This window comes from Hyaloscypha bicolor (genome assembly GCF_002865645.1).
Source record: "Hyaloscypha bicolor E unplaced genomic scaffold K444scaffold_17, whole genome shotgun sequence".
Taxonomy (NCBI): Eukaryota; Fungi; Ascomycota; class Leotiomycetes; order Helotiales; family Hyaloscyphaceae; genus Hyaloscypha; species Hyaloscypha bicolor.
The window spans coordinates 869,144-883,439 of NW_020194519.1; the positions used below are offsets into that span (position 1 = coordinate 869,144).

The 14,296-nt window shown below is 51.2% G+C and overlaps 7 protein-coding genes across 7 annotated transcripts; 4 read left to right on the forward strand and 3 right to left on the reverse strand.

Annotated features, from left to right (window-relative positions):
* Window positions 1–1,507: 1,507 nt before the first annotated feature.
* On the reverse strand, window positions 1,508–2,132 carry K444DRAFT_205308 (uncharacterized protein). The gene has a single exon (XM_024871035.1). The coding sequence runs from the start codon at window positions 1,900–1,902 to the stop codon at window positions 1,543–1,545; it is 360 nt and encodes a 119-aa protein (XP_024741663.1). The 5' UTR covers window positions 1,903–2,132; the 3' UTR covers window positions 1,508–1,542.
* A 565-nt stretch (window positions 2,133–2,697) lies between these two features.
* On the forward strand, window positions 2,698–5,562 carry K444DRAFT_582198 (exocyst complex subunit Sec15-like protein; the record flags this gene model as incomplete). Its single annotated transcript, XM_024877781.1, has 8 exons — window positions 2,698–2,852; window positions 2,902–3,912; window positions 3,957–4,238; window positions 4,291–4,391; window positions 4,438–4,573; window positions 4,620–4,912; window positions 4,978–5,388; window positions 5,490–5,562. The coding sequence occupies exons 1-8, from the start codon at window positions 2,802–2,804 to the stop codon at window positions 5,560–5,562; spliced, it is 2,358 nt and encodes a 785-aa protein (XP_024741664.1). The 5' UTR covers window positions 2,698–2,801.
* A 515-nt stretch (window positions 5,563–6,077) lies between these two features.
* On the reverse strand, window positions 6,078–7,254 carry K444DRAFT_640552 (histone-fold-containing protein; the record flags this gene model as incomplete). Its single annotated transcript, XM_024884509.1, has 4 exons — window positions 6,078–6,209; window positions 6,270–6,911; window positions 6,965–7,021; window positions 7,117–7,254. 4 exons carry the CDS (start codon window positions 7,252–7,254, stop codon window positions 6,078–6,080), a joined length of 969 nt encoding a protein of 322 aa, XP_024741665.1.
* A 1,259-nt stretch (window positions 7,255–8,513) lies between these two features.
* Window positions 8,514–9,752, forward strand: K444DRAFT_205156 (Fcf2-domain-containing protein). Its single transcript, XM_024871033.1, has 3 exons — window positions 8,514–8,819; window positions 8,893–9,058; window positions 9,262–9,752. The coding sequence occupies exons 1-3, from the start codon at window positions 8,707–8,709 to the stop codon at window positions 9,643–9,645; spliced, it is 663 nt and encodes a 220-aa protein (XP_024741666.1). The 5' UTR covers window positions 8,514–8,706; the 3' UTR covers window positions 9,646–9,752.
* K444DRAFT_608436 (purine nucleoside phosphorylase-like protein) lies at window positions 9,658–10,958 on the reverse strand. The gene is made up of 7 exons (XM_024879386.1): window positions 10,735–10,958; window positions 10,605–10,686; window positions 10,476–10,555; window positions 10,364–10,428; window positions 10,113–10,318; window positions 9,789–10,068; window positions 9,658–9,743 (listed from the first exon to the last, which is right to left on the reverse strand). The coding sequence occupies exons 1-7, from the start codon at window positions 10,916–10,918 to the stop codon at window positions 9,696–9,698; spliced, it is 945 nt and encodes a 314-aa protein (XP_024741667.1). The 5' UTR covers window positions 10,919–10,958; the 3' UTR covers window positions 9,658–9,695.
* Window positions 10,959–11,063: 105 nt separating this feature from the next.
* Window positions 11,064–12,353, forward strand: K444DRAFT_608437 (ribosomal protein S10). Its single transcript, XM_024879387.1, has 3 exons — window positions 11,064–11,144; window positions 11,199–11,880; window positions 11,949–12,353. The coding sequence occupies exons 1-3, from the start codon at window positions 11,088–11,090 to the stop codon at window positions 12,146–12,148; spliced, it is 939 nt and encodes a 312-aa protein (XP_024741668.1). The 5' UTR covers window positions 11,064–11,087; the 3' UTR covers window positions 12,149–12,353.
* Window positions 12,354–12,448: 95 nt separating this feature from the next.
* On the forward strand, window positions 12,449–14,134 carry K444DRAFT_608439 (Nucleotidylyl transferase). The gene is made up of 4 exons (XM_024879388.1): window positions 12,449–13,002; window positions 13,125–13,237; window positions 13,323–13,441; window positions 13,527–14,134. Exons 1-4 carry the CDS (start codon window positions 12,508–12,510, stop codon window positions 13,982–13,984), a joined length of 1,185 nt encoding a protein of 394 aa, XP_024741669.1. The 5' UTR covers window positions 12,449–12,507; the 3' UTR covers window positions 13,985–14,134.
* The last annotated feature ends 162 nt before the right edge of the window (window positions 14,135–14,296 follow it).

The window sequence follows — 14,296 nt, forward strand, 5'->3', positions numbered from 1 at the left end:
CTGTCGGTGCAGGATGTTCAAGGGCCCTATGCCAGCTGTGCAGGGGAAAGGAAGAGGGAGAGTGTAGTGTGACGAAGGGAGTTGATGATTGTGGGAATAGAAGATGGCATACTCTTTAGGTGACGAATGTCTTGGATGTGTAGTTAATTTCTCTGATCTTCTTCTTTTCCGCCAATGTAGTTTGCTTTATGCTGAAGTAGGGTTTCTCCGTTGACGTAGCTTGGTTTCCGCTGATGTCGTTCTTTTCCGCTGATGTTGCTTATTTTCCGCTGATGTTGAGAATGAGTTGCAGCTGCGTCACCAGCAATGTCAGAGGCACATTCGACGAAAGTAAGATATCAATTGTAACTCACAATTGCAAGGTAAACCTGCGCTGAAAGTAGACTTCCGACGGATAGAGATCCAAGGGAGGGTGTGGCGTGTGCTTGATGCAGCTATGACAGCTCTGCTCAACTCCAAGACGTGATCAGATGCTGTGGCAAGTGATGTCGAAGATCAAGAGAGATGTGCGCAGGTGCTTCCAAAGACAAAAGATTGCGTGTAGAGCGTGATTGAGGTATGGGGAACGTATTGGGAAGATGGGGATTGATGGCAGAGGGGAGATGGAGTTGATGTTGTGACAGATGGGTGGAGGTGGAGTTGGAGTTGGAAGAGGGAAGGAAGTTGTTGTTGTGGGAAGGGAAGGTCACTTGCAGCGTTGTGGAAGGAGCTAGCACGAATTTTGGCGGAGTGAATTTGGGCAACTGCTGCAATTCGCCTCGACCTCTCATCACAACCTCAATTAATTGACAAGGCGAACAAGAATTTCATTCCATGACAAATTGTCTCAGTAAAGACAGAAGATGTTTTGCACGCAATTATAATGTGCGAGAAACAAGGGTAAGTCTGCAGAAGGGAACTGGGAGGCATCTCCTCATTCTTGTCTGCAAGTCTCCTCGACCACTCATCGGGACCTCCACACAAAGTGGTAAGGCGAACAAAAATTAGGTTTTCAACATGAGTTGTCTGAGTAGAGATGGGATATTGCATGCTATTTCAACATCTGAGACACGGGGGGAGGGGGTACAGAGGCGAAGGTTGGGGGCCATCTGCCAGCTCTGTCTATAACTTTCATCGAGGCATCGCAGCCTTCACACTGATTGATAAAGCGGACATCGCTATAAGTTCTAAGACAGTTGTGTTTTTGGATATGGTAGATTTATGTAAATTGATTGTTTTAGAGACGAGAGAAGTTTACAAAGGGAAATATGGTAGAAAATCCTTGTTCCATTTTCCCATGGCTGTCGGAGCCCAGAAATAGGAAGGACAAGCTATAGCAAATACTACAAGACATCAAAGGTAGTCCCTGAGAAGAGATCTTCTGGTTATTCGCAGCATTGTTTGAGCATTGAACGTAGAGGTTTGAGACAGGGTATAGGCTCAGTTCAGGAACCCGCCACTTGACCCCTTATCAAGATGGAGCACGATGGAACTCGAGGTTCTCGAAGTATGAGATGATTGTAGGACTGTGATATATGCCTTCAGAGGATAGAATTACCACCTCTAGAAAGGCGGATCTTCCCAAGCCTCTGTTTTGCTGCTTCTAAGAGTTGGTATCTTCCCCGGATGTGTGATTTTAGGAAGCGCCTCCATGCCCATTGGAAAGGGCAGGCAGTCTGTATCTATGGTATAAAACCCACTTTCCGGCGCGGCATTGGAGATGCAATGTTCTGAATGCCTTCTGCCTCCCAGAAGACAGGTTGCCCGAGAGGAGATGATCAATTGATGACCAGACATACAGCATCGCAGGACAGGGCAGTCTAGCATATCTCCAATGCCACAGTACTTGCTAGAAGTCCTGCAGAGATTATTGCAGATCCCATTCCAAGAAATCAATTTGGAAGATTGCTGCTTCTGCTGCATTTCTGACTGGTGGCATTGGAGGTACAGAAAAATCAGAGAACTACCCTATAACTTCTGCATATCACCAGCAGCCCAAGACAAAGCTTGGTCGAGAGGTGTTTAGGAGAATATAGGATTGCCAGTCTTGATTGCTGGCTGGGGAACTGCCACCAAGGATCTTCTTAGGCCCAATTCTTTGCAGCATCTACGAAAGAAAGGGGGATCGAGAGGCCAGGGGAGTCTGCTCTATAGCTACAGCTGAGAGATATATACAGCTGTCCAAGTAATTGGGTCTGCAGGAGATATGTGCAGCAGTGGACGAGGAGCAGATTATCAGCGGACAATGTATGCAAGCGAACAAGTGTGCTGGTAAGAAAACTCCTTGGGCCTTTCTGCCGACTTATCCTCGTCACCAACAAAGAACACCACTGCAACCCCGAATTGCTGGCACACAGAGCCAGAGGTCCTAGTAAGTGTCAGCCAAGTCATGATCAAAGAGGAATGCTTTCTAATGGCTTCAGGACTGCAGCAAAAACTCCATGAACCGAACGACCTCTGAGACCAGTCAAATTGCATCCCTCGCAAGTCCAAAATCAACCACAAACAGACAGCTGGCTCGAGCAGACACCTGCATACCCCACGAGGTGAAGAAAGGAGGAGAGGATGGAGGTTCAGATTACCTTTCGGGGATTTTGCGAACCGAGGCCGCTAGGGAATGAGGACAAATGGGGAGGTGAGGCTGACTGGGAGATGGCGCAGCCATTGAACTACCTTCGGGCCGTCATTGATCCGACAATCCCTCCACAATATGAGACACGGAAGTCAATATAGCATATCACATCTGGGTGCTTGGTGTTGCAGCTTATGGTGTAGCCCTTTGCGTAATCCGCTTCATTTGGCAAAAGGACCCAACGCCCGCCATGCCTCGAAGACCACCTCAATACGATGACTACAGGGGCGCGGTGCAACAGGTATGCTTTCCCCGCGCATGCCCTGCCTCGATCTAATCAAGAGCCCCAGATCATATCCTCCTCCTCAGATACGGACTACCTCGATCAACTGATACCCGCCCTCAAAGATGCCACGAACTCCAACCGAACGGCAGCCTTCATGCAGAGCCTATCCCACTATGCCGACGAGAAAGAAGCCGACATCGAGCAGATTGGCTTGACCAAGCATGACGAGTTCCTCCAATCTGTGAATCAGCTCCAGACAGTCCGCGAAGGCACCGTTGCGCTCACGTCAGAGATCTTGCAGCTTAACCAGTCCATACAAGCAAGCACGGAGAAGTTGGCGGCGCAGAAGGAGAAGCTGGTGGAAACGAAGTCCATACGGCAGAATATCGCGGAGGCATCAGAAGGGCTGAAAGAATCGTTGAAGATATTGCACGCAGTCAATCAAGCGCACGATCTGATCCGAAAGAGAAAATATTATGCTGCCTTGAAGGCGCTGGACGATCTCCAGAACGAGCATTTGATTCCTACAATCCAGAACAAGTATGCCACCCAGCACAAGCTTGCCGACATTATCCAGAAGTCGATACCTGCATCGCAAAAGGCAATATCAGACGCTGTCATGAACGATTTGAATACCTGGCTGTACCGAATTCGGGAAACATCACAATTCCTAGGCGAAGTAGCCTTCTACCATACAAGCCTGCGTCAGAAGAGGCAGAAGGAGCGTTCGGAGGCGAATCCGCAGCTGAAGACCTACAGCCTTAATTCTGCGATTGAGCTGGTCTTTGATGAGAGCGAGGAATTTGATGTATTGGAGAACGACGAGGTTTCAGTCGAATTCGGCCCTCTGTTTGAGGCTATACACATCCACGAGGCACTCGGACAAAGCGAGAAGTTCAGACAAGAGTATGCAGCAACTAGGAGGCAGCAAAAAGACTTGCTTCTGCCAGCTGCTATTAGTTTGATTGAGGATGACGAAAATGGTCTGAGTAGCTTGCTGGAGGCCATTGCAGGCTTTGCGATCATAGAGAAGGCGACAATGAGGAGATCACCTAACCTCCGGTCACCTGTTGATGTAGGTTTATTCCATTTGTGTGCATTCATTACTGATCTTTGCAGGTTGATGAGCTGTGGGATTCCATGATTCAAACGGCCATGAAATTGATCACGAAAGCCTTGGACGAAGTTGACAACGCGGAAGTGGTCCTCAAGATCAAAGGAGTTATTGCTCTATTCATCCAGACTATGGATGCAAGTATTCTTACCCTTCTGACCTATCTTGATACTGACTTTCAACAGGGTTGGGGATACTCGGTGACAGCGCTGGATACTTTCTTGCTGACTCTGTTTGAGAAGTACGCAGAACTGTTGCAAAGACGGTTCAGTGAAGACTTCCATGAGGTTTGTCGTCCAATGCTAAGTTTCCCAACAGCATGCTGACAAAATTGCTCAGATTGTGTCTACGGATGATTACATGCCAATGCCAATCGCTACTCTCGAGGAATACGAAAAAGTTGTCAACGTCACCTGGTTCACTCCAGAAAAGGAGCCTACGTGAGTGCTTTGGCATGGATTCAGTTTCAAGTGCTAATAATCGCAGCATTCCATGTGTTCTCCCTTTCTCGCAGATGTATCCTCTCTCCTGCATAGACATCAGAAACTTCCTCAACCAATTCTACTTCTTCGCAGATAACCACTTCCAGCATCCAAATGTCATTGATGAGACTCTCAAGAAGGTATAAGACGCTTCTTCCCATTTCCGGACCATGTTGACGCTGAAAGGCCCTTGATCACCTCCTCAGCCAAAAAGTCTGCAAGCTCCTCGTGGAGCGACTTAACTCTCAATACCTAGGCCAAATCGTCCAAATCCTCATCAACCTCGAATACTTCGAAACGGCCTGCCGCGAACTCGAACTCCTCCTCATACAAGCCCGCTCCTCCACCTCCGCAGGCGGCCCCATCGTCCTCAACGCCACCGAAGAATTCCGTAGCAACAAGAAGACCGCCGAAAAGCGCATCTTCGAGCTCGTCAACTCCAAGATCGACGATCTGGTTGAGACCGCCGAATACGATTGGTACAGGATCTATTTCTTTCCCTATGAAGTGCTAAAGTTCTGGCTAAATCCAAGTTTGCGAACAGGATGGCCCCTACCCTCGAAGCCGAGCCCAGCAGCTATATGTCTACGCTCACCCAATACCTCTCCAATATCATGACATCTACGCTGCTCGGCCTCCCGCGCGAGATCAAAGAACTGATCTACTTCGACGCCCTCTCCCACACCGCGAACCTCATCCTCGCTCTCCCCCTGAACCCCAATGTCAAAAAAATCAATCCCAACGGCGTTGCTGCGTTGGCGAAAGATGTCCAGTACCTCTCCGACTTTATTGACACATTAGATAACGCACCGATTCTGAAGCAGAATCTCGATGAGCTGCAGCAGACGGTGCTGCTCATGCAGACGGAGAACCCGGATGAGTTTTATGATATTGGCGTGCGCAATCGGAAGTTCGGACGGGTTGATGCTATGAGTGGGCCGATGATCTTGGAGAAGTATGTTCGTTATTTTGTGTCCGTTCCTTTGCCCTTCTTTCTCGGGTTGCGTTGAGAATGGTGGTGTGGGCTGGAGAGATGAAATGCTAATGTGACGATAGATTGACCTACTCCGTCCAAAGCCCCCGCAACGACCGCCTCGCAAACTTCTCCTCCAGATTCGGGATGAAGTGATCTCTCCCTCGCATTCTCCCACACAACTGTACATTACACATTTCGCATTTCGCAAGCTCAAGCCTGCATTGCATTGCCTTGCATGTTGACCGAAGCGAAAATGGTCCCTCCCCACCCGCGCACCCATTCACAAAACTGTACCCAACACATTCACGAATTTCGCGGTGCGAGTTTTCATCGCATTCCATGTAGATGTAGAACAGAACCCAAACAAATGGCATGCAAATCTGCTTTTGTATTCTGATTCTGACCCTCCCGGTGATGCCCGATTCTGATGGTCCATTCAATTACAAAACTGTCTCAAAGCAAGCGCTGAAGCGAAATAGCCACTCATAACTCCGTCCCTGATCCCTCTGTCTGTTCCAAAAACCCCTCCTATCATGCTGGAAGTCCTCACCCCATCCGCTCCACCTCCACCTCCACCTTGCTAAACATCCTATTTCGCTGCTCCCGCTCACCAACTTGCTGCACCTCCCAACTCAGCAGAGCTGGACATCTCTCGAGCCTCGGTGCTCTTAACCAACCTCGTAGTCCCGCTCGCCTTCTGCATCAGCGTCTCCTTCTCCGCCGTCATGGCGCGGATAATTGTGCCCTGCGTCCTGGCCGACTGATGGGTCTTGCGGGCGTTGTTGCGGGACGTGGTACATCTGCTATTTTAATTTAGCTAATTGCCTCCAGGGGTTAAGGGGGATGTTAAGAAAACCAACCTGCTGCGCCTGCATGGGCGGATACCCATAAATGCTCTCCATCTCACCAGCATACATCTGCTGACCCGGTGCCCCATACGCAGCCGGCGGACCGGGCTGGACCTGCGTCGCGTACATGCCGCCCCTATAGTCGTCGGCCTGGGGGATCCCATGGCCACCACCGATGCCGTAGTCCGGCGGCGGCATAGCATTGTGGCCCGGATGGCCCTGTACATGCTGCGCGGGGATCTGGGTTCCTGCCGGGGGCACGCCCTGAGGAGCGGAGCCTGCTGTGGCTTTACGGGCGTGCGAGGCAGCTTCTTCGCGCGGCACGATGTCGATGAGGAAGTCGAACATGTCGGACTTGGCGAGGGCGGAGGCGATGTCGCTGCGTTGCAGGGTGCGGCGCTTGTTCTCTTCTGCGTGGATCCAGGCGCGCATCGTCAGCTCGGTGATAAAGATGTCGCAGCCTTTGGCAAAAAGAATCGGTGCCTCGGCACTGATCATCTTCACTTCTGGATCCGCTTTCATGACTTTCTTGATGCGGGCCAGCGGCAGTTGGTGCAGTTTGTAGTCGTGGGTTTCGGATTCGAGGTGGGTGATTACATGCTGCCAGTAAGTGGTCAGGATATCTTTGTAGGTGCCGTGGAGGCCTTGGTTGACCTGGGTTCATCAGCTCCGTTCCAATTTGATCATCCAGAGACTGGAAAGCGTACATTTGCCCATGCGCCTGTGTAGAATTCCGCAACGGGCGCATAGCCTTGAGCCGCAAGCTGTGTTCGTCAGTAAGTAAACAGTACAATGCTTCGAGGCACTTACTGCAGCGCTGGCACCTGTAGCAAACAATGGTTAGCCAATGGATTCCCACCGTCTTCAAGGTCGCAGGACAGGGTGTTTGCTGTGATTTGGACCACGTACCATAGTGTCCTCCGTGATTGGTATCATACTGCGGCTGGGCGCGTTGCTGTCCCTGCCCGTGAGACGAGCTGGGCGGGTTCTGCTCCATCCTCGAGGTCTGCTCTCTCGCGCCGACTTGCTCGCTCCCGAATCTCGCAAAGTCTCCTCGTCAAGAAGATCCAATGGCCGCTTCTTCACGTCTTTGCCGGAGCGGTGCGCGTGCGGGCGCTCTCTTGCTGTTGAGCGGCTCAGCGCAATCACCGTTGAGGCGGAAGCTGACGGTCCGGCGAAGGGTTGGCAGTTGGCAGTTGGCAGCTGGCAGCTGGCAGCTGGACGTCGCGATCGCAAACGGGCCCAGTTTCCACAGCGCAATGGCCGAGAATGTGACGATTGATGGAGATGTTGTTTGCGCGACAAGCTCGAGCTTGTTGACAGCTCCGAGTTGGTCGAGTCGTGATTGGTGGATGGTGGATGGGTTGCTCAGGCTTCTTTGGAGGAGGTGGTCCTCGGAGCGAACGAGATGGTCGGAGGGCTTCTGGGTTCTGGGTTCTGGGTTCTGCCTGGACTCTGTTTCGACGCGAAGCGAGTGGTCAGCACCACCGCGCGCTGTGAAGGGAAAATCTACGGAGTACGTGCGGCGAATGGGTCTCCCGCCCACAACCGCAGCCGGCTGCGACTCGATGGATTTGGAATCTTCGCCCTACGGCAGTACCCCCGTACCTGGACTTGAGCTCGGCGCAGGAGCGTGAATGGGTGGGTGCGCGATTCCCGTGACGGATGGGGTGATCGCAGTGCAGCAGAGGGTGTGACGGGGCAGTGGACTGGTCGGTGAAAGCTCGAGGGTCAATGGGAGTCCAGCAGCGCGCCACGGCCTTTATATGGGAGTTTGGACTTCACATTGGGCAGCTTTCCATGCACGTAGCTGCAATGCAGTTAGGATCGTGGATGTAATGCTCATGTACGTACGGTCAGAGCAGCGGAGGAGCCGTTCTGCGGAGGGAGAGTGTGAGTGTGGGTGTGCGTTGTGCGTTGTCCTTCTGCCCTCCCCTCCCCTCCAGCACTTCTCAGCCACCTTGAGCCCACCACCCCATTATCCCATCATCCCATCTGCCCCCCACCGCCTTCGCAAGGCTGAAGACTTTGCCTGCTCCGTCCGATCGTATCTGGAGCTGTAGCTGTATGATGAACGCACAACTTCCCCTCCCACCTCTGGCTGGTCCGCCTGGCCGTGGGTGCCCAAACCGTTTTGCAGGCCGCCATTGCACGAATCAGCTGAGGGCAGCAGCAAGTCCCGAAGCCTTGGATCTGCAATCCACCAGCATCTCCTCAAGCAGCGAAAACTAGAAGTCGTCGGTCGTCGGTCGTCCCGTGTGTCTCTTTCGTGCTAAGCCCGACTTCACAGACTTCACAGACCGACTTTTTGAACCACCTCGCGCTTGTCCTAATGCGTGATGGCGCAACAATTGGGTTCTATTTGCCGAGCGCCGCCTCTTGAATTTTCGTGAAGCTTCACGTCCAGAAATTACTTCTTTTCAATAACTACCCAACACCATTCCCCCACATGGCGGACGAGGATCTCTCCGACGAGCAGGTCAGGCAACTGCTCAAGGATGCAGAGGAGCGGTTGCGGAGCAAGAGGGCGGGATCCAAGACCTCTCTGAATCTACAGAACAGGTATTCGCGCCCATAAGCTACATGAATCCTCCACAATTTGCAGATCGTCTTACTGACACCAACTTGCATCCAGTATTCCTCGGCTTGCATCTGAAAAGGCAATCGAGCCATACATCAGGACTACCGATCAGGGCGCCTCCGTCGATCCCTCTCACTTCGCATCCGCCCAAGAACGGAAACTCGCAAATGGAATACGAGTGGTGGAGGACCCAGTAGCAACCAAGGCAAAAGCAGCAAAGGTACGCGCTATCCCCTTCCTATTTGTGCACATTCTTCTATGAGGAAAATTTATCCAAAAAAAAACATGACGCAGAATCTGGTCCCGTCTTGGGTACCACCCTGCAACAAATGATGTCTATTATATTCATAGTTACGCTGAGAAGAAACCAAATTACTACTCTTTTTGTATGTCCTTTCTAAATGCAGCTAATCTTGGGGTCAGGAGAAGAAAGCTACTGCCGGCGCTGATTGGTACAACCTGCCTCGAACAAAATTGTCTCCAGAACTCAAGCGGGATTTGCAATTACTTCGGATGCGAGATGTCCTAGATCCAAAGAGGTTTTACAAGAAGGAAAACTCGAAGCCACAAATCCCAGAATTTTCACAAGTGGGGACAATTATCGAGGGTCCAACTGAATACTTCAGTGGCCGACTCTCCAACAAGGAAAGGAAGCGAACACTAGTCGAGGAGATTCTTGCTGGAGAGAAGGAGACTGGCCGATTCAAGTCAAAGTACCAACAGATCCAAGAGGCCAAGACAAGTGGCAAGAAAGAGCATTACAAGAAGATGAAGGCCATGAGAAAGAAGGGTGGTTCCAAAAGTTGATGATATGTTGGGTATCTATGCTTGACAGAACCTCCCAAGACCGGCATCGTCTATCTGTTCTTCGATGCCTCCACTTCCACGATTTTTACAATAAGGTTCTAGAGTCTGGTCAGCGTCGATCGAGCTCATGGCATGGAACACACCTTTATCTCCTGGGCGGCATTGCGGCTTGCCTCCAAAACTTCCTCGTGATTGGCCTTACCCTCCTTCAACATGTCGGATAACTCTGTCTCGTTACTCTCCGCCAATAGGATGGCATCTCCTCGTGGACCAGGATCCATTACAACGGCGTTTGTGACCAAGCTCATTGCGAGTACACGAACACCGGAATGCCTCGCAACAATGATCTCAGGTACGGTGGACATACCAACCAGATCAGCTCCGAGCGTTGAAAGCATACGGCACTCTGCTCTTGTTTCATAGCTGATGCAGTTAGCAGATTGTTCGTTTTGTGAGATGGAACATACTTTGGTCCTCCAACAAATGCGTATACACCTTCGTGCATAGCCATTTGCTTTGGTCGATCTTTTGAGAGCGCTTTCCAAGCTAGATGAGCAGCGCGGCGAAGCTCAAGGTCATACGCATCCGAGAGAGCAATGAATCGAGGACCGAAATCATCGAGATTTGGGCCTCGTAATGGATTTACTCCCGAGAGGCCAGCAAAATTAATATGCTGTTGTGGTCAGTGTGCATCGGGCAGGGGGTGCGGGGCTCATACATCGTGCAAAACTACAACATCGCCGACTTTGTACGTCGAGTTCAATCCTCCAGCAGCGTTGGTGACTGTCGAGTTTTCAGCTTGATGACTACTCAAATGCTCGAAGACTGACCTATCAATGTCTTCATTCCCAAAAGTGCCAAAACCCGGATAGGAAAGGTAGCAGTTTGCAACTCGTGTCCTTCATAATAGCTATACTCATCAGCATCTCTTCACTCCCTTTTTCTCGTAGACATCTTACTGTGCTCTACCAGCCATCATAACCGTCATCGTCTTCTCACTCCCAACATGACCAAAAACCAACTTGCCCGCATGACCAGGTACTATCACAATCAGAAACCTAAACATCCCCATTGCGATGTAACACTTACCAGTACTAACCGGAAACCCCTTTATCTTCCCATACGGAACCTCCCACTTAGGCTGCTCCACCGCATCTTCCAAAGCAGACAGTCCCGAACCGCCAATAATGCCAATCTCAGGCTTGAAATCTGCAGGGAGCAGATTCTTCAAGCCAGCAACTGCTTCTCTGATACTCTCAATCGTGGTTGCCATCTCCACATTTCATTCCCTGTAAATTCGCTGTGTAATGTTGTGTGTGTGGGGAAATCGTGCAGCCTTGTGAGGCGGCCATGCAGGGTCGATGGATGGATGACAACCGAGAAATTTCTTGAGCTAGAGAAAGCAAGAGAGACAGGAGCAACTGCACTTCAATACGTCAAATATGGCAACAGCAACGTCAATGCGGTTACCCTGGCGGGCAATCGTACGATCGGTCACGGTATGGTATCATTTCACAGCGAGGAGTCAGAGGGAGGGCTAATTGAAAGTTCAGACAAGACCAACAACGCAGTCCATCAAAACCCCACCCGCAGCTTCAATTCCGCAACCATTTACAAGGCGATGGGCTTCTGATTCAGCTTCGAATACGCCGATAGGGAACGAGTTTGCTTCTGCGAGCCTAGAGAGGGCGGCAGCGACTGAGATAGAGGGGACAGCTGGGGGTGCGGGTGTAGATGCGGAATCACACAACGCCAGCACAATTACAACCACACCACCATCTGAATCCTCACCAACAGAATCCCCAGAACAGCCTCGCAGGGAGACAGTAAATCCCGACACAGTCCGCCCCCCGCGCGCAGTGCAAGCCGCGTACCTCCGCCCTCTGCGACGTCCAGCGACTCATGGGCTCCCCGTCTGCGATTTACAACTCCGCTCCTACAGCGTCCGCAACCTCGAATTCTTCGCCGATTTCTGTCTGCGCGCAGCCTATTATTTGGGATTGCCGGCTTTTGGACCGATTCCGTTGCCGAGGATAGTAGAGCGGTGGACGGTGCCGAAGGGCAGTTTCATCCATAAGAAGAGCCAGGAGAACTTTGAGCGGAAGACGCTGAGACGGCTGATTCAGATCAAGGATGGGGAGCCGGAGACGGTGGAGGTGTGGTTGGCGTTTGTGAAGAAGTATGCGTATTATGGGATTGGGATGAAGGCTAATGTGTGGGAGTTTGAGAAAGTTGGTAAGCTACATCCCATTCTCCGAAGTCTTGAGGGTTGCATTTGTTGGATGGCGCTGATGTTTGAGTAGGTGTTGGTAGAACCATGGATGCAGAAATGGAGCAGATGAGGAGCGAGGTCGAACCTACATTACGCCAGTTTGCGTTCAAGAAAGGCAGCGCGGTTGAGGATAAAGTGCTGGAGCTTATTAATAGAGGGGATTTCAAGGCGGCGAGTGGTGGGAATGCACCGATGATTCGGACGCCTACTTACAAGTTGCCCAAGAATTGAGCTGTATCATGCTGGCATCGGGGAGTGTAAATTCAAGGAAAGTCGAAAAGAGGATCGTCATGAGAAGGAGTTTGGGTGTACTGCATTGTAAAGTAGATGTGTACCATGGAGAGCAGCTCTAGATGCGAAATAGAGAGGAATCACAAGCTGTAATTATGCTTACTACCACTGTTTCTCCGCCTTCAATTAATATAAGAAAGTGCAGTGGAAGTAGTTTGATATCACGTGTCCTCGCGTCCAAACCGTGAAAATCGTGCACCTCGCCTTCCCTCCCTTCTCTCACAACACTCACAAACACAATGTTTTCACGCCTCCCACCAGCTCGACGGAAATTCCTCCATCATGTCTCACCGATACTTATGACATCAACTCAGGCGTCATCAATTCAGCCCCACAATGCACGTTCACTCTCAACCACAAGCTCGTGCTACTCCCAGGACTCATCCTCTCCCCCTTCCCCGCCTCCCTCGTCAACCCAAACACAAAGCCAAATAATCTTCAGCGGCATCCAACCAACCGGAACCCCGCATCTAGGAAACTACCTCGGCGCTCTTTTGCCTTGGGTACACCTCTCCTCCTCCGCCCTTCCCTCCACAAAACTCTTCTTCAGCATTGTGGATCTGCACGCTATCACTATCGCTCAATCACCTGAAAAATTGAGGGGATGGAGGAGGGAGATGTTGAGAGTTTTGCTGGCTTTGGGTCTGGGCGAAGGTGGAGGAGTGGGAGGAGGTGGGAAAAGGGGGAGAAGTACGGTTTTTGTGCAGAGTCACGTGAAGCAGCATGCGGAGCTCATGTGGATTCTGAGTTGTACGGCTAGTATGGGGTATCTTGGGCGGATGACGCAGTGGAAGGTGAGTTTTCCGCATTTTGTTTTGTTTGGTTAGGATCATGAGAAATGGAAAGGGGAGTGGAGGAAGAAAAGAAGGGGGGGAAGGGAAGAGAGAAAGGAGAGGAAATGGGCTGATGGGAACAGAGTAAACTCGACTTGAAAGACGACGCGAGTCCGCTTGATGAGAGGAAAGGGAAGTTGAAATTGGGGCTTTTCTCGTATCCGGTTTTACAGGCAGCGGATATTTTGGTTCATAGGTATGTGTTCCTCTTTTCAGTATCAGAGGAGAAAGATGGGAGCAGAATGAGTCTGAGCGACGTGAAGCTGACACGGCGAGCACAGAGCAACACACGTCCCAGTCGGCGAAGACCAATCCCAACACCTTGAATTCGCACGCGAATGCGTAACGAACTTCAACCATGCTTATGGACCGCAGCTTGTGTATCCTCAGACTTTACTCTGTACTTCCCCCTCCTCCCCTTTTCCCCTCTCGTTTCTCCCTCTCTTCCCCATCCCTAACAAGAAAGCTCAACTGATGCTACGCAGCCCCGGCCAAACGCATAATGTCCCTCACTAACCCCCTCAAAAAAATGTCCAAATCCGACCCATCGCCCGCGTCTCGCATCCTAATCACCGACCCCCCAGAACTCATCCAGAAGAAACTCACCACTGCAGTGACAGACTCCATCAACTCCGTATCTTATGACCCCGTTAACCGCCCTGGTGTCTCAAATATTCTTACTTTACTATCAGCGTTTGATGAGGAGGGCAGGAGTCCCGAGACGTTAGGGCAGGTGTATGGGACGGGCATGGGACTAGGTGCGTTCAAGAAACTGGTTGGCGAGGCGATTGGTGGGGGCTTGGAGACGTTTAGAGGAGCGTATGAGGATGTAGTTAAGGAAGGGGAGGAGTACCTTGAGGATGTTGAGAGAAGGGGAGCAAGGGTGGCGGAGGAGAATGCGGAGGCGACGATGGTAGGTGTTAGGGAGGCACTTGGGTTGTAGATATTGATTATGGAGTGGAGTGGAGTGTATATTAGGAGAGAATCTCCGCTGTAGCAATATTATGGTTTATGTTGAGGGGGGAGTCAGGTGCTTTTCGTTGCTGGTGCGAAGTTGATCGGAGGTGTGTTCGCTTGTCTTTGCGTTTTCTCGTCTTCTACTTCAATATTGCGTTGCTTCTTGTCGTGCGCTGCCGCAGCGCAACGGATACAGCTGAACGCTTCAGCGGTATCGGCCACACCGGCCAGACTTATAGGGCTTACTACCCTGTAGTTTCCATCCCTACAAGGCTTCTTACAGTGCTTGTCGCAGGCT